Source organism: Podarcis filfolensis, assembly GCF_964270895.1.
Source record: "Podarcis filfolensis genome assembly, chromosome: 2".
Taxonomy (NCBI): domain Eukaryota; kingdom Metazoa; phylum Chordata; class Lepidosauria; order Squamata; family Lacertidae; genus Podarcis; species Podarcis filfolensis.
This window is the reverse complement of record NC_139605.1, coordinates 14,536,639-14,554,242: the sequence shown is the minus strand read 5'-3', so window position 1 is coordinate 14,554,242 and position 17,604 is coordinate 14,536,639. Positions and strand designations below refer to the sequence as shown.

Below are 17,604 nucleotides of genomic sequence, written 5' to 3'. Positions count from 1 at the left end.
TTGCGTTCGTTTCCTCGGAGCGGGCTCGCGGCGCGCGCATGAGCAGTCCGGTCTCCGGGTCGGTTGGTGGAGCGTTAGTTGGCGTCGGCGGAGGTTTGAGAGGAAAAGGGCCGCCGCCCCTCAGTGGTGGCGAGTTAGGGCGCAGCGGCTGCCAGAAGCAGCGTAGCCCATGAGCGGGGATGTGGGAAGCAGCTGACGAGGGTTTTTCAAACTGGGGGGGGGGGGTCTCCAGCTGTTTTTTAGGACTACAATTCCCATCATCCCTGACCACTGGTTCTGCTAGCTATGCATCATGGGAGTTGTAGTCCAAAAAAAGCAGATGGCGACCCCCAGATTGGGAAACTCTGTTCTAGATGAAGTGAAACGGTGGTTTTTATGCTCAACTCGAAATAGAAAGCTTAGTCAGCGATGGGAGACTCGACCAAATCTTGACAAGGAAGTGTGTGAATCCCATTATTTTCTCCAAGGGTTTGCAAACTGCCTGTGTAAAAGTCAAAAAAACTTCCCAGGTTTTTGTCTGCTTAATGGGACCAGAATGAGAGAGAGTGACCAAGTCATCTTATCTGTCTTTTTATTTATATACTACTTTATGCCAAAATATGCTACCTTGATGGCAATAAGGTGTGAATGGGTTCTAGAGAGAGGCTCCTGTGATTTCTTGAAGAACAGTGCATTATTTTATATCATTATATTTATAAAATTTGCATTATTTTATATTACTTCCGTAAGATGTTAGTAGTATATAGCCTCATTGAGTGCTTTTATAGTGGGGTGGTTTCATATGAGTTAGGCCAGGCATATCTAAAGTCTAATCCGGTTGGTTTATCTAAAGGGCCTAAGGCGGTTGGTTAAATCTGGCTGCTGTGGCAGTTTATTCCCTGGGGGAAAATCCTAAAAAAAACCTTAACAACCTCAATGCTAAAAAAATCCTTTGGTCGGCCCCCACAGCCCTTCACTTCATCAAATCTGGCCCTATTTGAAAAAAGTTTGGACACCACTGAGTTAGACCTTGTGTTTTAGAGCTTGGGGTTCAAGCCTGAAAATATCAAGTTAGATTAGGTAAACATTTCTGTATCTTTTGAAGGACAGTGACTTGGGACCATGGACAGAAGGAATGATCCAGACAGACGGCTGAACCCACCGGCTGCATTCAGAGGTTCAAAGCCCAGTGGTAAAGCAAGAGCAAAGTTATTATCTCAATTCCCCACACACTGATTTTTAAAATATTTGCTGCCTGCTTACGATGCAAAGAGAGCACAGCCAGTTATCTATATCTTGCTGGACTCTAAAGTACATGGGGCTGCCTTTGGAGACTTCCCAGAAACCTCTGTTAGTAAAAAGTGCATCTACTAGGTTACCAAAACCAGCCATAGAAGACTCATCCTGCCAGTTCTTAAGCAGTGAAGCTGGTTTCTGGTCACAACTGAACATGATAGTTGTTGCCTATATAGACCAAATGGCTTCTTACTTGGCTATTTGAAAGGCTGCCTTTATTGTATGAATTTGCCAAACTGTCATCTGAAATGACTCCTGCCATGATTTGAAGTTAGGCAATGCATGACTGAAGTGAAGGTTGTTCCAGCATTGTCAAACTGATCTTCCCCCATATCTTTTCTCTCTATCTTTCTTGTGCCAAGCATAGGGCCTGTGCATCATATTCATTTATATACAGTAGCTGCCAACAGCACTGTTTCAACATTTGGACCGATACAAACTGCTTTAGGAAGCATTATTGTCTGGCAAGTGTGATTTAAAAAAACTAGCAAGTCATAGGTAAAGGTAAAAAGACCCCCTGACCATTAGGTCCAGTCGTGACCGACTCTGGGGTTGCGGCGCTCATCTCGCTTTATTGGCCGAGGGAGCCGGCGTACGGGTCATGTGGCCAGAATGACTAAGCTGCTTCTGGCGAACCAGGGCAGCGCATGGAAACGCCGTTTACCTTCCCGTCGGAGCGGTACCTATTTATCTACTTGCACTTTGACGTGCTTTCAAGCTGCTAGGTTGGCAGGAGCAGGGACTGAGCAACAGGAGCTCACCCCGTCGCGGGGATTCAAACCGCCAACCATCTGATCGGCAAGTCCTAGGCTCTGTGGTTTAACCCACAGCGCTGCCCGCCTCCTAGTTGGGCCTTAAATGTAGATTGTGCACAGTTATTCACATTTCAGAATAAGGAAGGGTTTTTCAACTAGTTTCTGGAGCAGCACCTCTTAAGAGCAGCAAATATTGACAGGAGATAATGTTTACATGGTAGTGCAAAGCTTCACCTGTTGGTTTTTGCATATCAAGATATTGTTAAAAGCACAAGGCAAGCCAGGCTATCCCTCCTCCTCCTTTTCTAGTCAGTTCTCACCCCTCCTTTGCTAACTATCTTTGGTGAGAATTTGGGTTAGCTTTGCACAACTTCGGCTAGTATGAAGACCAGTTATGTGGATCTGTCTTCTGCATCTCGATTATGAATGGTTTCCTTTCAGTGAAAGTTTTCCAGATCACCCTATTTCCTGCACTTAAACTCTTTCTAACAGGGCTAGGTGGCAATCTAACGTCATAGCAATCTGCTGTCATTTCTTCCTTAGGGCCAAAGGAGTTGATCCCACCTTCACATTTCCAGAGCCGGTCAGCACCACCTCTAGCTGTCTCTACTACAGTGCCCTGGGATGTCCCTTGCCTTCCTAACTATGAGGCAGTTGAACTCAAGCGAGAAAACCAGAGATTGAAGGATGAACTCCACAGATGGGCCACAAAGGGAGATGAGGCAGAAGAACCAGGAACCAGAACCAGGTGAAATGACCCCTACAATTTCTCCCTTTCCTTTGATCCATTTCACCCTATACCACCCAATTATGAACATTATTTTACTTATTTAATGGCATTTATAGACCAGGTAATCAAAAAACAGAAATCTCTAAGCAGTTTACATAAAACAGTGCAAAAACATTAATCAAAACACAGGTGAAATAAACAGAATGTAAAAACAAGCATGCTTAATAAAAATACAGTGGTACCTTGGTTCTCAAACTTAATCTGTTCTGGAAGTCCATTCCAAAACCAAAGTGTTCCAAAACCAAGGCGTGCTTTCCCATGGAAAGTAATGCAAAATGGATTAATCCATTCCAGACTTTAAAAAACAGCCCCTAAAACAGCAATTTAACATGAATTTTACTATCTAATGAGACCACTGATCCATAAAATGAAAGCAATAATCAATGTACTGTTCTATAAAATAAGTAAGACAGTATTGTAGATGATAAAAATTATTTTTTTTTCTTACCAGCACTGATGATAGTCATTGTTTGGATTGGGGGGCTTTTATCCATTTTGGAAGTCACACAATCAATCAGTAGCTGAACTGGGTTCCACACAGTCACAAAAAGAAATTAACTGAAAAAGCCTCAAAAACAAAAATGCAAAATAAACAGCAAAAACAAAAGCACCAAACCTAATCTGTTCTGGAAGTCCGTTTGACTTCCGAAACATTCGAAAACTAAGACGCGGCTTCAGATTGGCGTAGGTGCCCTGGAAACAATAGCCGACAGCCGCATCAGATGTTCAGCTTCCGAAAAACGTTCGAAAACCGGAACACTTACTTCCGGGTTTTTGGCGTTTGGGAACTAAGGCGTTTGAGAACCAAGGTACCACTGTACATGTTTTCGTAGGTTTGCAGAAATAAAAATAGATTTTATGAGACACTTCCCTTAACTTGTGGTTCTCCACTGAAGAACTGAGTACAATGAGAACCGAGAGCATCTCCTGCTAGGCACATTGTACCCCAGCTTTGCTGTATTTGCTGTATCTCTCTGGTGCTCTTCTCCCCTTTTCCTGGGAATCATTCCATATATTGGAGTTCAGCTTGTGACCAGCTCACTCCTTGAATAGCAGCCCTTAGAATGGAACCACCCTGAACTTTTGAACTAACTAGCAGGACATAACATGGTGGCCCCTGATGGTGGGAGGACTTTATGACAAATTCTTTATCTTACAGGTCATTGGATAGAGGAGCTGAGCCCTCAGGCGTATGTCACACCTTGGCCATGTCCCAACAGGCTGAGATCATCTCCCACCAGCTCCACGAGATCCAGCGACTGGAGGCGGAGCTTGCTGCCTTCCGAGTTGCCTCAGCCCAGCAAGAAGCAGCGGCGGCCAGTCGAGAAAACACCCTCTCTGACCTTCAGAGTAAGCTTGCAATACTAAAAAGCCGGAGCAAGGCGGAGGCTGGTGGCTTGAAGGCAGAGTTGGAGGAAGTCAGGAGCAGCAGCAGACTGGAAATTGAGGCTCTCAAGGTAGAGCTGGAGGAGCTTAGGAGGCAGAGGCGCTTGGAGGCCGATTCCCTGAAAGATGAGCTGGAGTTGACCAAGGAAAGATCCAGACATGAAGTTGGGCTGGCGCGGGGAGAGCTGCAGGGGGCCCTTGAAAAAGCAGAAGCTGAGCAGAGGAGGCAAGAGGAAAGGGTGCGAGAGTGCCTAGAGACAGTGCTCAGGGAGCACCAGGCGGAGGTGAGTGCTCAAAGGAAAGCATTCTGGGAGAAAAAGTTGTTTTGAATGGGTACAGAATAAACACTTGGATTGGCATCTCTGCTAGATAAGTCTCTGCAAGCGGTGGAGAATGCCGGTCCTCCAAATGCTATTGTACTCCAGTTCCCACCAGCCTTAGACAGCATAGCCAGTTGTCAGGGGTAATGGGAATTAGAGTGCATCAGCTATGGGTGGGCTGCAGGTTCTCCATTCCTTGCTCTAGGTTTTCTGGGAGAGTAGCGTGAATAGCAGGTGGTCGCTGCTCACCAGGATGTTAGCCTCTTTCCCTCTTTCCACAGTTGTCCAGGCTTTCTGAAGTCCACGGTGCTGAAGTTGCGTCCCTGAAGCAGCAGCTGCGGGCACTCCAACAGGATTTGGGGGCTCAGCAGAAGGAGGCTGTCCACTTAAGGGAGAAGAGAGACGTTCTCCAGAACCAACTCAGGTGAGATCACTCCTCTAGGTTCTTTTCCTCCAAGGGCCCACTGGGGTTGTCTCCAGGCTGTGCCAAAGGCAACCCCTTGTATTTCTCTCCTTCAGTGCAGCTGAGGCAGAGCTGGCTTCCCAGAATGCTTCGCTCCTGCAGCTGAAGACCTATGTTGGGGAACAGGAGTCAAAGCAGCCTAGTGCTGAACGGGAGCAACTTATGAGCAGAGTGCAGGTGAGACCTGGGGGCTTTTCAGACATGGACAGTTAAAGGTAAAGGGACCCCTGACCATTAGGTCCAGTCGTGGCCGACTCTGGAGTTGCGGCGCTCATCTGGCTTTATTGGCCGAGGGAGCCGATGTACAGCTTCCGGATCATGTGGTCAGCATGACTAAGCTGCTTCTGGCGAACCAGAGCAGCGCATGGAAATGCTGTTTACCTTCCCACTGGAGTGGTACCTATTTATCTACTTGCACTTTGACGTGCTTTCGAACTGCTAGGTTGGCAGGAGCAGGGACCGAGCAACGGGAGCTCACCCTGTTGCGGGGATTCGAACCGCCAACCTTCTGATCGGCAAGTCCTAGGCTCTGTGGTTTAACCCACAGCGCCACCCGCGTCCCACACAGCATCTAAGTGATGATGATGATATTTTATTATTTATACCCTACCTGTTTGACGGGGTTGTCCCAACCACTCTTAAGTGTTGCTGTTGTGCTTTAAGCTACAAGTGGAATACCAGCTTTGCTTCCATCCTTCTGTTCCATCCTGTTGCCCTTTCTTCAGCTTCAGATGGAGGTGGGTGGGGCTGAGCCGTAGTGGGCCAATGGAGAGAGCACTTTAAGACTTCTGATTGTTCCTAGCCATGCCTTTACCTTTCCCACACCTGGCATTACATATCACATCAGGAGAGGGGCAGATGGTCATGGTTTTGGGAAAATGGACATTCCCAGGCCAAGTTAGGAACCCTACTAGGCCTAATTTCACCTGCATGCCTGAGGTTTAACCCCCAACCTCAGAAATGGCTGGAGCAGTACATACAATCTAGTGTAAGGTTACCAGATTTTTTTCAAAGAATCCGGGGACACTTTTTTGAAAAGAGGAAAAAAAGTTATTTTTTTAAAAGTTGGGTTTTTTTTTAAAAAAAGAAGCAGCAATGTCTTCTCTTCCGTGGTCTCCTCTGTCGCGCGGCCTTCCTCTGGGCCCTGGCCTGCTCTCTTGGAGTGCTAGCTGCTGTGGAGTAGGCTTGGGTTGGGCCTGGGCTCGGCCACGTGTCCTTGCCCTCCCGGTGCTCTCCTACCTCTTCTCCTCAGCAGCGGCGGTGCAGCAAGGTTGGGGCTCCCCTCTTTTTTCTCCTTCCCTTTTCTCTCTCTTCCTTCTCTTTCTCCTCTCCTCCTTCTCCCTGCGTCGGCTCTGGGGTTTTCCTGGCCCTGGAGCGCTGCTGGGCAGTCGGCCGGGTGGCTGGGCATTCTCTCTCTCGTCTCAATATGGGTCGTGGGGGGGTCAGCGGTTCGCCCAGTTAACGCGCCGGGCGTCCCTGGTTCCCCCTTGGCAGTGGCAGTCTCAGCAGCCTGGAGCCAGCCTGGTAGCGCAGTTGGCTCTGGCTGGCTTCAGGAGCTGCTCGCTGCCATGGCGCCCACCATTTTGCCTCGCCGGAAGTCCCCATATGATGTGTCTTGTGCCGTTGAACCAATCATGCAACTTTCGTTCCCTGCTAATAAATCTACAACACTTAAAATATAAATCTGGGGACAGTAAATGAAATCCGGGGACGGATTTTGTCCGGGGACAGGTTTGTAAATTCAGGGACTGTCCCCGGGAAACAGGGACATCTGGTAACCATAATCTACTGCAGAGTCGCTTGATGAATCACCAATACCTGGAGAAATTGTGCAAACTGTTCTACTGTGCTTTCTAAAAAGTCAGATTTTCAGAGTTCAGGGGAGTGGAGAAAGGAATGTTGAGCACAGAAAACAGGAATGGAATACTTTGTTCATGACAGCATGCAGATGCCCCATAAAAAGTGAGAGAACAAAGTGTGGCTGTTCCACATGAAATGCCCAGTATGGAAGCAGCCCAGGAAAGGAAAGGTAACACAAGGCACTTCAAATAGCAGAGCTCCTTTTCTTCTGCATGGATTTATGAGTATGCAGTATGACTGCAACATTACTTTGCTCCTATTTCAGCAACTGGAAGAAGAGAAGGATGCCCTGAAAATTACAGCCGAGCTGCTGCAGGTTCGCCTAACTTCCCTCAGCGATATTCTGACGCTACAGGAGATGGAGCTCAGCAAGAAGGTAGATACATTTGAGGACAGTGATAGCGAAGAATAGTAGCCTTGTGGGTCCCAAATAGTAATTACAGAACTGCAAACTACCGTATTTATTGCTCTATAAGACTCACTTTTTCCCTCCTAAAAAGTAAGGGGAAATGTGTGTGCGTCTTATGGAGCGAATGCAGGCTGCGCAGCTATTCCAGAAGCCAGAACAGCAAGAGGGATTGCTGCTTTCACTGCACAGTGATCCCTCTTGCTGTTCTGGCTTCTGAGATTCAGAATTTTTTTTTCTTGTTTTGTTTTCCTCCTCCCAAAACTAGGTGTGTCTTATGGTCTGGTGCGCCTTATAGAGCGAAAAGTACGGTATTCAAAATAGCTCTTTTGATTGACTGGGTATTGGGTACACACCCACTCCCTTCTTAAAAGCGGTTTTATTTCATGCTTGATCTTTTCAGGTGCAGCTTGAGGATCCTCTCCGGCCTGAATCATCTCAGAAATGGCAGTACCTGCTGACTCGGTGGCGGGAGAAAGTATTTTGTCTCCTGGTGCAGCTGAAATCTCAGGAGCTCAGTCACAGGGATACCACCAAAGTGCTAGAAAGGAAGGTATGTGCTTGATTTGAGGGAGGGGGCTGTGTTGGAGTGGAGCAGGGAGAACCTGAAAGCCCAAGCTCCTAGGTAGGTTTTTTGAAAATAGAGTGTGGAAGAGCATGAGAATTGTGAGCCAGGACTCCTGGATTCTCCAGGAAGGGAATTCCAGGTTTCTGTGAGGATTACAGAGATATCTGAATTCATGCTAGTTATGGAGGAGCCTGGAAACTGTTACCAGGCTAGTAAAAAAATAAAAGTTGCTTGCTACCAACCAGACTATCAGAAGAGGGAGAAGTCCTTGAAGATCCCTGCTATCTTTCTACTTGGGTTGTAGATGAAATTATTATTATTTTTTGAATTTATATACCACCCTATACCTGGGGGTCTCAGGGCGTCTCTTGAAAGCAAGCAGGTTGGCAGAAGATGGGTGAAGCAATCTGACGCTCTCCTTTAAGCTTGCTGTGTTGTTAGCAGGCAAATTGTTAAATGCAAAGCTTACGTGGTAATAAGCCAGGTCTTAATTTTCTGCTTACAGGTCAAAGAGCTAGAAGGTGAAGTGGAGTCCAGAGACCAGAAGGTGGCACTGTTGCTCCACAGCCTAGAAGACAAATCTGCTGAAGCTGATATGGAAAGAGTGAGAAACAAAGTAAGTTGTTCTCATACACCCCTTGCCCAAGAAGACTAGTTTAGAAAGGGGCACATCCTTTTCCCCATTAAAACAGGCTTAAGAGCTGAAGGGTGGAGGAGTCCTTGACAAGTGAGTTTAGGGCCTCTCTCTTTCAGGGCGGAGTATTGCTTAGAGCTTTCTCATTCCTTCCAGACTCTGCAGGCAGAGGCATTGCGCTCGAATGATTTGGCACAGGATCTTCAACGAACGGCAGAAACTGCTGAAAATGCCCTTCGGGGCCTGGGGGATTTTGTCAGCAGGTAACTGGGAAAGACAAAGCAATAATGGTTGGATTCCCCCAGCTCTGGTCCTCCAGGTATTGAGGACTGCAGAGAGCCTGAGAAAGGAAAGCCCAAAGGCCATTTATTTGACACCTCCAATTTACAGAAGTCTTCCTGCTCCTTCCTTGCTCTTGGCTAACTTTCATTTAATGGTTTTTACTCCTCCTTTTAAAGTCCAGGCTAAGATGCTGCATCTTCTTCTGCTCCACAGGCTAAGCCAGCAACTGACTGGACAGGAAGAATCATGGAGAGCAGCCTTGTCTCGCCTCATGGGATTGGGAAACAGAGTTGCTTTCGCAGCCAAGAGAGTTGACACTGTCCAAGGTAATGGTGGAAAGCCATTTTGCAATCTAGACATTATACAATCTTCATCGCTAAACCCAAATCTTGATATTCTTGCTGGGCATATCTTGACCCACATGAGACTCAAATTACTTCCCTATAACTAGTGAAGCTACGTGAACCATAATATTATAATCTATTTACTTTGTTTGCCTTGTTCTTATTTATGAGCTAGGATCCTACCCTCACGGTGGTGGATACACACTTGAAAATATGCAGATGGGGGTACTTGCTCAGATTCCATGTAACAAGAAGGTCAAACCATGACTTAGCATAGATCTATGGGCTGTCAGAAAGGAGACTGTGGTTGCTTTGGTCCTTTGGCTGCTGTGAGGCAAGTCATGGTTTGGCTTTGTGTGGCATTAGAATCAGGGCTGAAACGAAGGATTGTTCAGAAACCTGCCTATTTGCGCTAAACTGGTTTGGTTTAGTGTTATGTGTGAACCAGGTCATCGTGTGCTGAAGGCCTCCTTATTCATTCTGTGCCTCGTAAGTCTGGGGTGGTGGTCTCAAGGTTGGATTACTGCAATGCACTTGTGTAGGGTTTCCCTCGCACTTGATCTAGGTCAACTGCAGTTGGTGCAGAGTACTTCAAAACACAGGTGCTGTTAGGCATGAGACCCTGTCAGCATTATAACATCTCTGCTCAGAGATCTGTGCTGGTTGCTGATTTGCCTTTAACAGTTTGGAACCAGTTCACTTGTGGGATTCTCTTACCCTGTATTTGCCCAATCAACTCCTTCGATCTGCAGAACTAGCCCTGTTACAGGGGCTACATAATACTTTGAGGATGTGGGTGGTGCTGTGGTCTAAGCCACTGAGCCTCTTGGGCTTGCTGATCGGAAGGTTGGCAGTTTGAATCCCCGCAACGGGGTGAGCTCCCATTGCTCTGTTCCAGCTTCTACCTGCCAAGCAGTTCAAAAGCACACTAGTGCAAGTAGATAAATAGGTACTGCTGTGGCAGGAAGGTAAACGGCATATCCGTGCTCTCTGGTTTCTGTCATGGTATTCTGTTGTGCCAGAAGTGGTTTAGTCCTGCTGGCCACATGACCCAGAAAAGCTGTCTGCGGACAAATGCTGGCTCCCTCAGCCTGAAAGTGAGATGAGTGCTTCAACCCCATAGTCGCCTTTCACTGGACTTAACCGTCCAGGGATCCTTTACCTTTACCTTATTTATATAATACACTTTCCACACTTGTAAGAAACAATTTTTTTAGTGGGGCGGCACCTACATTTTGGAACTTCCTGCTTATTGACACCAGGCAGGTGCCTTCGCTGTAATTTTTCCAGTGCCTGCTTAAAACGTGTTTTGTTTCTACACAAGCCCATCTAGACATGGGAAAGTTTCACTTTTTCCTCAGCTACTTCCTCAGCTAAAACCATGATTTTATTCATGGTTTGAATATTTTGAATAATTGTATTGCTTTATTTTACATTGTGAACTGCTTAAAGTTTTTTAGAGCAATCAAGTGATATACAAATCTTGTTAAACAAATACTTTTTTAAGGCAGCTACCTCAGGTAGTGGATTGCGAGGGAGGGGTAGGCTCCAGTTCCCCTGTCAGTCTTTGTATGACTTGCCTTAGGTGCTGCAGAGGGCATTGTCCTAGCACCAGAGGTGTTAAGTGGTGTTAAGATATGACTGCCAGTCTGGTTGGCTTCTATACACAGAAAGGAGTGGGAGTGCACTCTTGTTCTTTCCCTGAGGCAGAAAAATATATTGGGTCAGCCGTATCTAAGGGATTTCCTATACCTTTCTTCTGGCTACATTAGATTAAGTTCAGTGACATTTATAACTACAGTCAAAACACTAATTTAGATGGTTGCAGACAACCCCTTTATTCTTTATGATCCATATGTTAATGAATTTCACAACAGTTAAAGTGCTTTCCTTTTTGTCATCGCTAGATGTTGCTCTGTTCACATAATGTTCCCTCCCAACATACCAGACATACTTCAGATTATTTTCAGAGACTCCACAGACAACTTTTCCCCTCCCCTCAAATCTCTCAGGTGCCTTATCTTAATCCACAGATTTAACAACCCAATATTGTGCTATGCATATTTTAACTTTTAAGTAGAAGAAAGGTCACACTGAGTTCAGTTGAGATAACTTCCATATAAGTGTGACTAGGGTTCTGTTCTGTTCTTTCTTTCTTTCTCTCTCTCTCTCTCTCTGCCCTTTTTTGAATGGGACTGACAGGACTGCCTGAAGCTTTAGCCCCAAACTGTAACTCTGTTGACACTTTGGCGCAAGCCTCACTGAATTTGTCCCTGAACAGGCACACACTTAGGCCGTCAAAGGGATTGTCATTCTGTTAGCAATTGTAGAGGTTTCTAATAGAGGTCACTGCATCTTTGCTAAGCTACAGTTCCCACAATTATTTTGGGGAAATCATGATAAAGCAGCATAAAACTGGTAAGTCTACAGTGTGCTGCAAATCCCTCTCAGTTTAAAATCCCTACAGCAGGACTAGGGAACCTTTGTCAGACCGAAGGTCACATTTCCACCTGGGGGCCCTATGCCTGTGGCGGGTGTGACCCAAAAGAAAAATAAGCGGATCCGTGAGTGTAAATTTCGCCTTTGCACAATAGGCTGATTTCTTCACTCAGTCCTCTAGCCTGCATCTAGCAAGCAAGAGGCATGATTAAAACTCAAGTATGCATTCTAGTCAGGCAAAAGCTCTCAAGGACTGTTTGAAGCAGGGCCTGAGAGGGATGAGGTGTGACGAGAGTCTCAAGGTCCAGATAGAGGCTTAGAGGGTCATCTTTGGCCCCGAGGCCTGAAGTTCCCCACCCCTGCCCAGCAGCTTTTCACCTCTTTGACCTGTTCCTGTTATTTCTACAACAACTGTTCATGGCCATAGTTTTCCAGGCTTCAGAGACACGGGGGTTCAGCATGAAGAATGCATGTTTTGAATGAATGTGCAAAAAGCAACAACAACCCAGAACGCAAACTGAACAATTATTTCCATACCTTAATATGCATACTTTGTTTTCAGCACTGTACTTGGGATTTCTGTTGCAGGCCCCAAACATTTTGGCAGGTAAAGCCTCAAGGGCCTATGATCATCTGCACTATTAAAAAAGAATTCTTAATTTGTGGCGTCAACATGCACCTCTCTCCCCCGCCCCTGCATTCTAAATGGAAACTCTAGTCAGCACACATATTTTCTTTTTGCAATATGTTTTCATAGGATCTTCAGTTCTACTTACCAGTGGGATGACCACCTGGACTGTTTTTGTGTTGTGTTTTTCCTCCTTTATATTATAACAATGAATACGTTTGCTTCTCTTTAACAGTAAAGTCTAGAATAGGAGCGGCTAAACTGTGACCCTCTAGACATTAATGGATTACAATACCCATCAGCCCCAGCCAGCAGGACCAATGGTCAGGGATGATGAGAGCTGCAGTTTTGCAACATCTGGAAGGCCACAGGTTCCCCGCTCCTAGTATATAAGCGGCCAAGGTGCCAAAATGAGCTGCTTGCCTAGATTTCTTATTGTTTTTTTAATAGCTGATACACTTGTCAATGAATAACTGAATAATTATGGCTTCCAGGGTTGGTATGCCAGAAGATAGCACTAGCCAGACTTCAGCAAGAGGAGAAATCTTGCACCACAAGATCAGACCATGAGAAGTAAGTTCAAAACTCTAATCTCAGCGTTGGCTGTGAAGAGTTGGTGACTGCGTATACTTCTTCTTTGAAAGGACAGAATGCTTTGTTGCAATGCTTGATTTCTGCTTCATATACAGAAACTAAGACAGACATAAGAGACATTGCCTATGCCATTGCAGTTACAGTCCATTCAAGACATTACCCTTTGAATAGCTCAGTCTCCAGTTAGGAGAATCTAATATCTTCTGTGTTAGAGCAGAGACAGCAAAAGTTGGGAATTAAAGTCCCTGAGTTTCTAGAAATAGCATTTGGCTTTTGTAGGGCAGAGCTGGAAGCCAAGGGTCTAGTCCAACAGCAAAATATCTAACTGAAGCAAAGGCAGAGTTGAATGATCTCAGGGACTTGGCCCAGCCTTGTGGAGGAGTGGGATTCTGGCAACAACAACTTTTTGGTTATCTAGTGCAGCCAGCCAAAATGTTACCCCTCTGCAACTGAAACACTTGAGAGTCCATGGTTATGACTGGACTTCTGATCTCTCTAGCTACTTCCTCCCCAGGATTCAGCCATCTTATGAAGACCTTCAAGCTGAACTACAGATGTTGCACAAAGAACGGGATCAACTCTCACTGGAGCTTAAACGTGGGGCTCAACTCATAGAGAAGAAAGTGGCTGAAGCAAAAGAGCAAGGTGACCAACTCTGGGCCCCCTTCTCACTAAGGTGACAAAGCTGTATCTGTACAGTTTAAGACCACAGGTGAGGGTTCACCTGAACAAATTCTCCATACAGAACAAATTTCCTGCACTCAGAAGACCTAATGTCAGGTAGTACAGGTTGAACCTATTATTCTCCTGCTAGTTTACTATGTGCAGGGAATTTGTGCGAGGAATTATTTTCAGTGAGTCACCACCTGCAGTAAGATGGTCCGGGCACAGAACTAGGCCCTACTGTCAGTGACAGCACCCAGAAACTAGGTGTAGAAAAGCATTGGGGAGGTGATTTGGGTATATTGGATTGCTGGGCACTGCCCTCAACTGACTGTCTCCCCTCTGTCCTACAGCGGAGTTTGAGCTCAGGAAAACAAGGGAGTCATTGCAGAGCCTGCAGGAGGCACTGGAGGCAAAGACACTGGCGGAACAGACACTGAGGCAGCAACAGGAGGCGACAGAGAAGCAGCTGGAGGCAACCTGCAGCAACCTACAGAGGAGTGAAGAGGCTGCAGAGAGTTTGAGGCAGGAGCTGGGACAGTTAAGAGCAGAGTATGAAAGAGGTATCTTAGGGACATGCTGCATTTTTTCTGGGGAAGGAATGATTAACTTCAGAGGTGAGGCATGATGAGCTTTTAAATTGAGAAGTAGAAGCATGCATATGTACTCAGTACTTGGTTTGGGCCCCTTTTGCATCTATTACTGCCTCAATGCAGCGTGGCATGGATGCTATCAGCCTGTGGCATTGCTAAGGTGTTATGGAAGACCAGGAAGCTTCAATAGCAGCCTTCAGTTCTTCTGCATTGCTTGGTCTCATGTCCCTCATCTTTCTCTTGGCAATGCCCTATAGATTCTCTATGGGGTTCAGGTCAGGCGAGTTTGCTGGCCAATCAAGCACAGTAATCCCATGGGCATTGAACCAGGTTTTGGTACCTTTGGCAGTGTGGGCAGGTGCCAAAGTCCTGCTGGAAATGAAGTCAGCATCCCCATAAAGCTCATCTGCGGAAGGAAGCATGAAGTGCTCCAAAATCTCCTGGTAGATGGCTGCATTGACCCTGGACTTAATGAAGCACAGTGAACCAACACCAGCTGATGACATGGCTCCCCAAATCTCTTTTCTGCTGAGAGCAGCTTTTGCATCTCATTTGGAAACCAAGGACCCAGAGTCTGGAGGAAGAATGGGGAGGCACTGAATGCCAGATGCTTGAAGTCCAGTGTGAAGTTTCCACAGTCTGTGTTGATTTGGGGAGCCATGTCATCAGCTGGTGTTGAATTACTGAAATAAATGAACTTTTCCACGATATTCTAATTTCCCGAGCTTCACCTGTACTTGCCTTCTTCAAATACTTTTGTTTCAGTGAAGTGTATTATTGAACTATGATGATGCCTCTCACTTGCCTGGATGGAGAGAGGTGGGTGTGAACGGAAACCCTTGACTCTGGTATAACTGACTTCCGTTGCATGTTTTTCACCCATTTTTGCCTCTAGCCACATCCAATTTTTTCACCTTGCCCCGCCCAGCACCATGTGGCACTTGAGCTGAAAAGGGTTCCCCACCTCTCATCTAGCTCCTGGTAGGCCACCATTTGTGGCTGTGGAGCTGCTTTTGGCTTGGTGAGTCTGGGCCTGCATTTAGAAAAGCATAGAGAGCTGTCAGTGATCAAATGTGCAAAAGGTAAGGGCTGTCCAACAAGAGCAGAAGCCACTGGATACTGAAAACGTGACAACGCTTGTAAATACAGTTAAGAGCCAGAGAAGGCACTGCCACCTGTGAGATTTGATGCATGACTTCCTGATGCAGTACTGTAATGAGCAAGGGATTGTGGGATGGGGGGCAAAAACCCTGCCTATTGTCATTTTCATGCCCTTTCTACATAGCCCTGCAGGAGAAGGTAACTGAAATTGAAACGCAGATGCGCAAGGATTTGTCAGAAATGGAGAGAGGGCTCAATGAAGCACGGAGGGAACACACAAAGGCAGGTGAGCAGCACAACAGCTGTACAGGCAACGACTGATATATACATATACGTATATGCACACATCACAGTGACTTGGAAGTGGCTGGAAAAGGGGGGCCGGGTGTAACGGGCATATGCATGCTCTGCCGTCGCACATGATGACCTGTGCAAATTGCAGATTGCCTGTAAATGGAAAGAGGCTACTGGAGGATGTTTTGGTGCCTGAGGCAGAAAATCCAAAAGGAGTCTTCTTGTGAAAACATACGTATTAAATAGCAGGCACTTTTGTTGACAAAGATTGGGCATCTGATTCACTCTGCCTAATGTAGAGTCAGTACCGAGGGCCACAGCTCAGGGATAGATTATATACTTTCATGAAGAAGGTCTCGAGTTCAGCCACTTGTATCTCCATTTGAGAAAAAAGTTACTTGCAGCAGCGGGACTGGGAAAAATCTGCCTGAAGCAACAATCCCATGTCTGCAACAAAAGATGGAATGGAATCTCCCAACAGAGCATCTGTTTTACATGCAATTGGTCCTAGGTTGAATCCCTGACATTTCTAAGTAGGGCTGAGAAAGATCCCTGCCTGAAGCCCTGGAAAGCTGCTGTCAGCCTTTGTGGATAATACTAAGGCAGATGAACGAAGAGGACTACCTTAGTGTATAGCTGCTTCCTGTGTTCTTAGGGCAGTTGCAGTAGATGACACTGATAGCTGGATCAGTGGTTCGACTCTGCATAAAGTAGCTTTTGGTCTGCTGCACTGCAGGCGGAGCCAAACCTTCTTTACTCCCCTCTCTGCTTCTCACCCCTCTTTTGATCCTCCCTCCTGCTTTGTGTGTCTGCAGTGGTTGCCCTACGCCAGGCTGAGCGACAGGCAGCAAGAGACAAAGCTCGCAGCGACGAACTTGCCAAGCTGCAAGAGTCTGCTACGCAGCAGGAAATGGCACAACTTGAAGGACGTCTGCGGGAGCTTGAGAGGGACAAGAATCTGCTGATGGTACGTTCAAGGAGTGAACGCACATGGCTTCCCCATATTGGTGCCTGTGGCATCCATCAATGTCTGTCTCTTTCCATGCACAGGCTACCTTGAGGGAGGAAGGGCTGTTAGTCCAGCATCGACAGAATCGGCTTGCAGCAGTCCAGGGCCCAGCAGAATCAACTGAGAAGACTGGATCTAAGCCTCCATCTAAAGGTATAGGGTGGGATCCAGTGAATTGCATCAGCAGAACCCTGGGCAAGGACTTCGGCTTGCAAAGCAGAGCTCCCCCCCCCCACTTGCTCCCACCAGAATTGACCCCAGAACAGCTGAAATGCTTGTGCTGACAGAACATTCAACCTACTATTCCACCACACTTTACAGCAGCAGGCAGGCTTCAGAAGAGGCTATGTGCAGTTCTGTTCCCCAACATGTTGCTGCTGTTCTCTATGCCCTCCCCACAAGCATCTGTCTGAGGCAACTGCTTCATTCTGACTAATGATAGGGCTGGCCCTGATAATAGGGAAGCTTGGTATGTCTTGCTACATCCTACATTTGGCAGGTGTGCCATTTCCCTTCCCACAATCCCTTGCAATTCTTATACCTGCCAGATATAAAAGCCTTTTAGTTTCTGTTCTTCCCTATTCTTCTCAACACTCATCCCAGTGGTCACCAGGTTAAGAGCATCTACCTCACTGGCATTCTTCACTGATCTCCATAACTCCATGATCTTATGGGCTTTTCTCCCTCTTCCTACAGAGTCTCTGTTTGCTGTGCTGGATGACCTACAGGTACTGGGTGCTGCTATACTGGGAGAAGAAGAAGCAGACAAAGAGAGAGACACCAGCAAGGGCACTTAAGTATAAATCCCACCAGGAGAAGAAAAATCTACTTGGAGACACCAGGCCGTGGAAATGGATAGAAAGATGTTTGTAAATAAAAATTATTTTTATAGGCATTTATATTGGAAGTGTTCTTTTAAAAAACCTAGTCTCTAAAACACGTCATTACCTCCCACGTCTCATTTCCTCCCTACCAATCTTGGTTGAGGGCTTCTTATATACACTGTTGATGCAAACCACCCACTAACTGCACAAGATACATATATTCTTTTGTTCAGCCTAAAAAATGTTCAGGGTAGTTTACAATGCCCTATACGATTAATACAATATGGGTGATTGGGTAGCTAAACTGGATGAACACAATTACTCAGCAAGAGTATATAATGTACAAAGGATGTGAAATGGAGGGGCAGGGCTTGGC

General features: G+C 46.3%; 1 protein-coding gene across 4 annotated transcripts; it reads left to right on the top strand.

Annotated features, from left to right (window-relative positions):
• The first annotated feature begins 7 nt into the window (after positions 1-7).
• On the top strand, positions 8-17,299 carry CCHCR1 (coiled-coil alpha-helical rod protein 1). 4 transcript variants are annotated; one of them, XM_083600740.1, is made up of 19 exons: positions 67-201; positions 320-816; positions 871-1,171; positions 2,574-2,778; positions 3,980-4,490; positions 4,808-4,950; positions 5,046-5,166; positions 7,115-7,225; positions 7,659-7,808; positions 8,329-8,439; positions 8,614-8,720; positions 8,953-9,065; positions 12,645-12,723; positions 13,259-13,389; positions 13,761-13,970; positions 15,286-15,387; positions 16,211-16,362; positions 16,446-16,557; positions 17,101-17,299. In XM_083600740.1, the coding sequence occupies exons 3-19, from the start codon at positions 1,102-1,104 to the stop codon at positions 17,199-17,201; spliced, it is 2,529 nt and encodes an 842-aa protein (XP_083456866.1). In that variant the 5' UTR covers positions 67-201; positions 320-816; positions 871-1,101; the 3' UTR covers positions 17,202-17,299. The 4 variants fall into 4 exon arrangements, with proteins under 4 accessions (XP_083456867.1, XP_083456866.1, XP_083456865.1 ...); XM_083600741.1 differs by lacking the exon at positions 320-816 and having other exon boundaries at positions 8-93; positions 1,085-1,171; XM_083600739.1 differs by having other exon boundaries at positions 67-816.
• Positions 17,300-17,604: the final 305 nt, after the last annotated feature.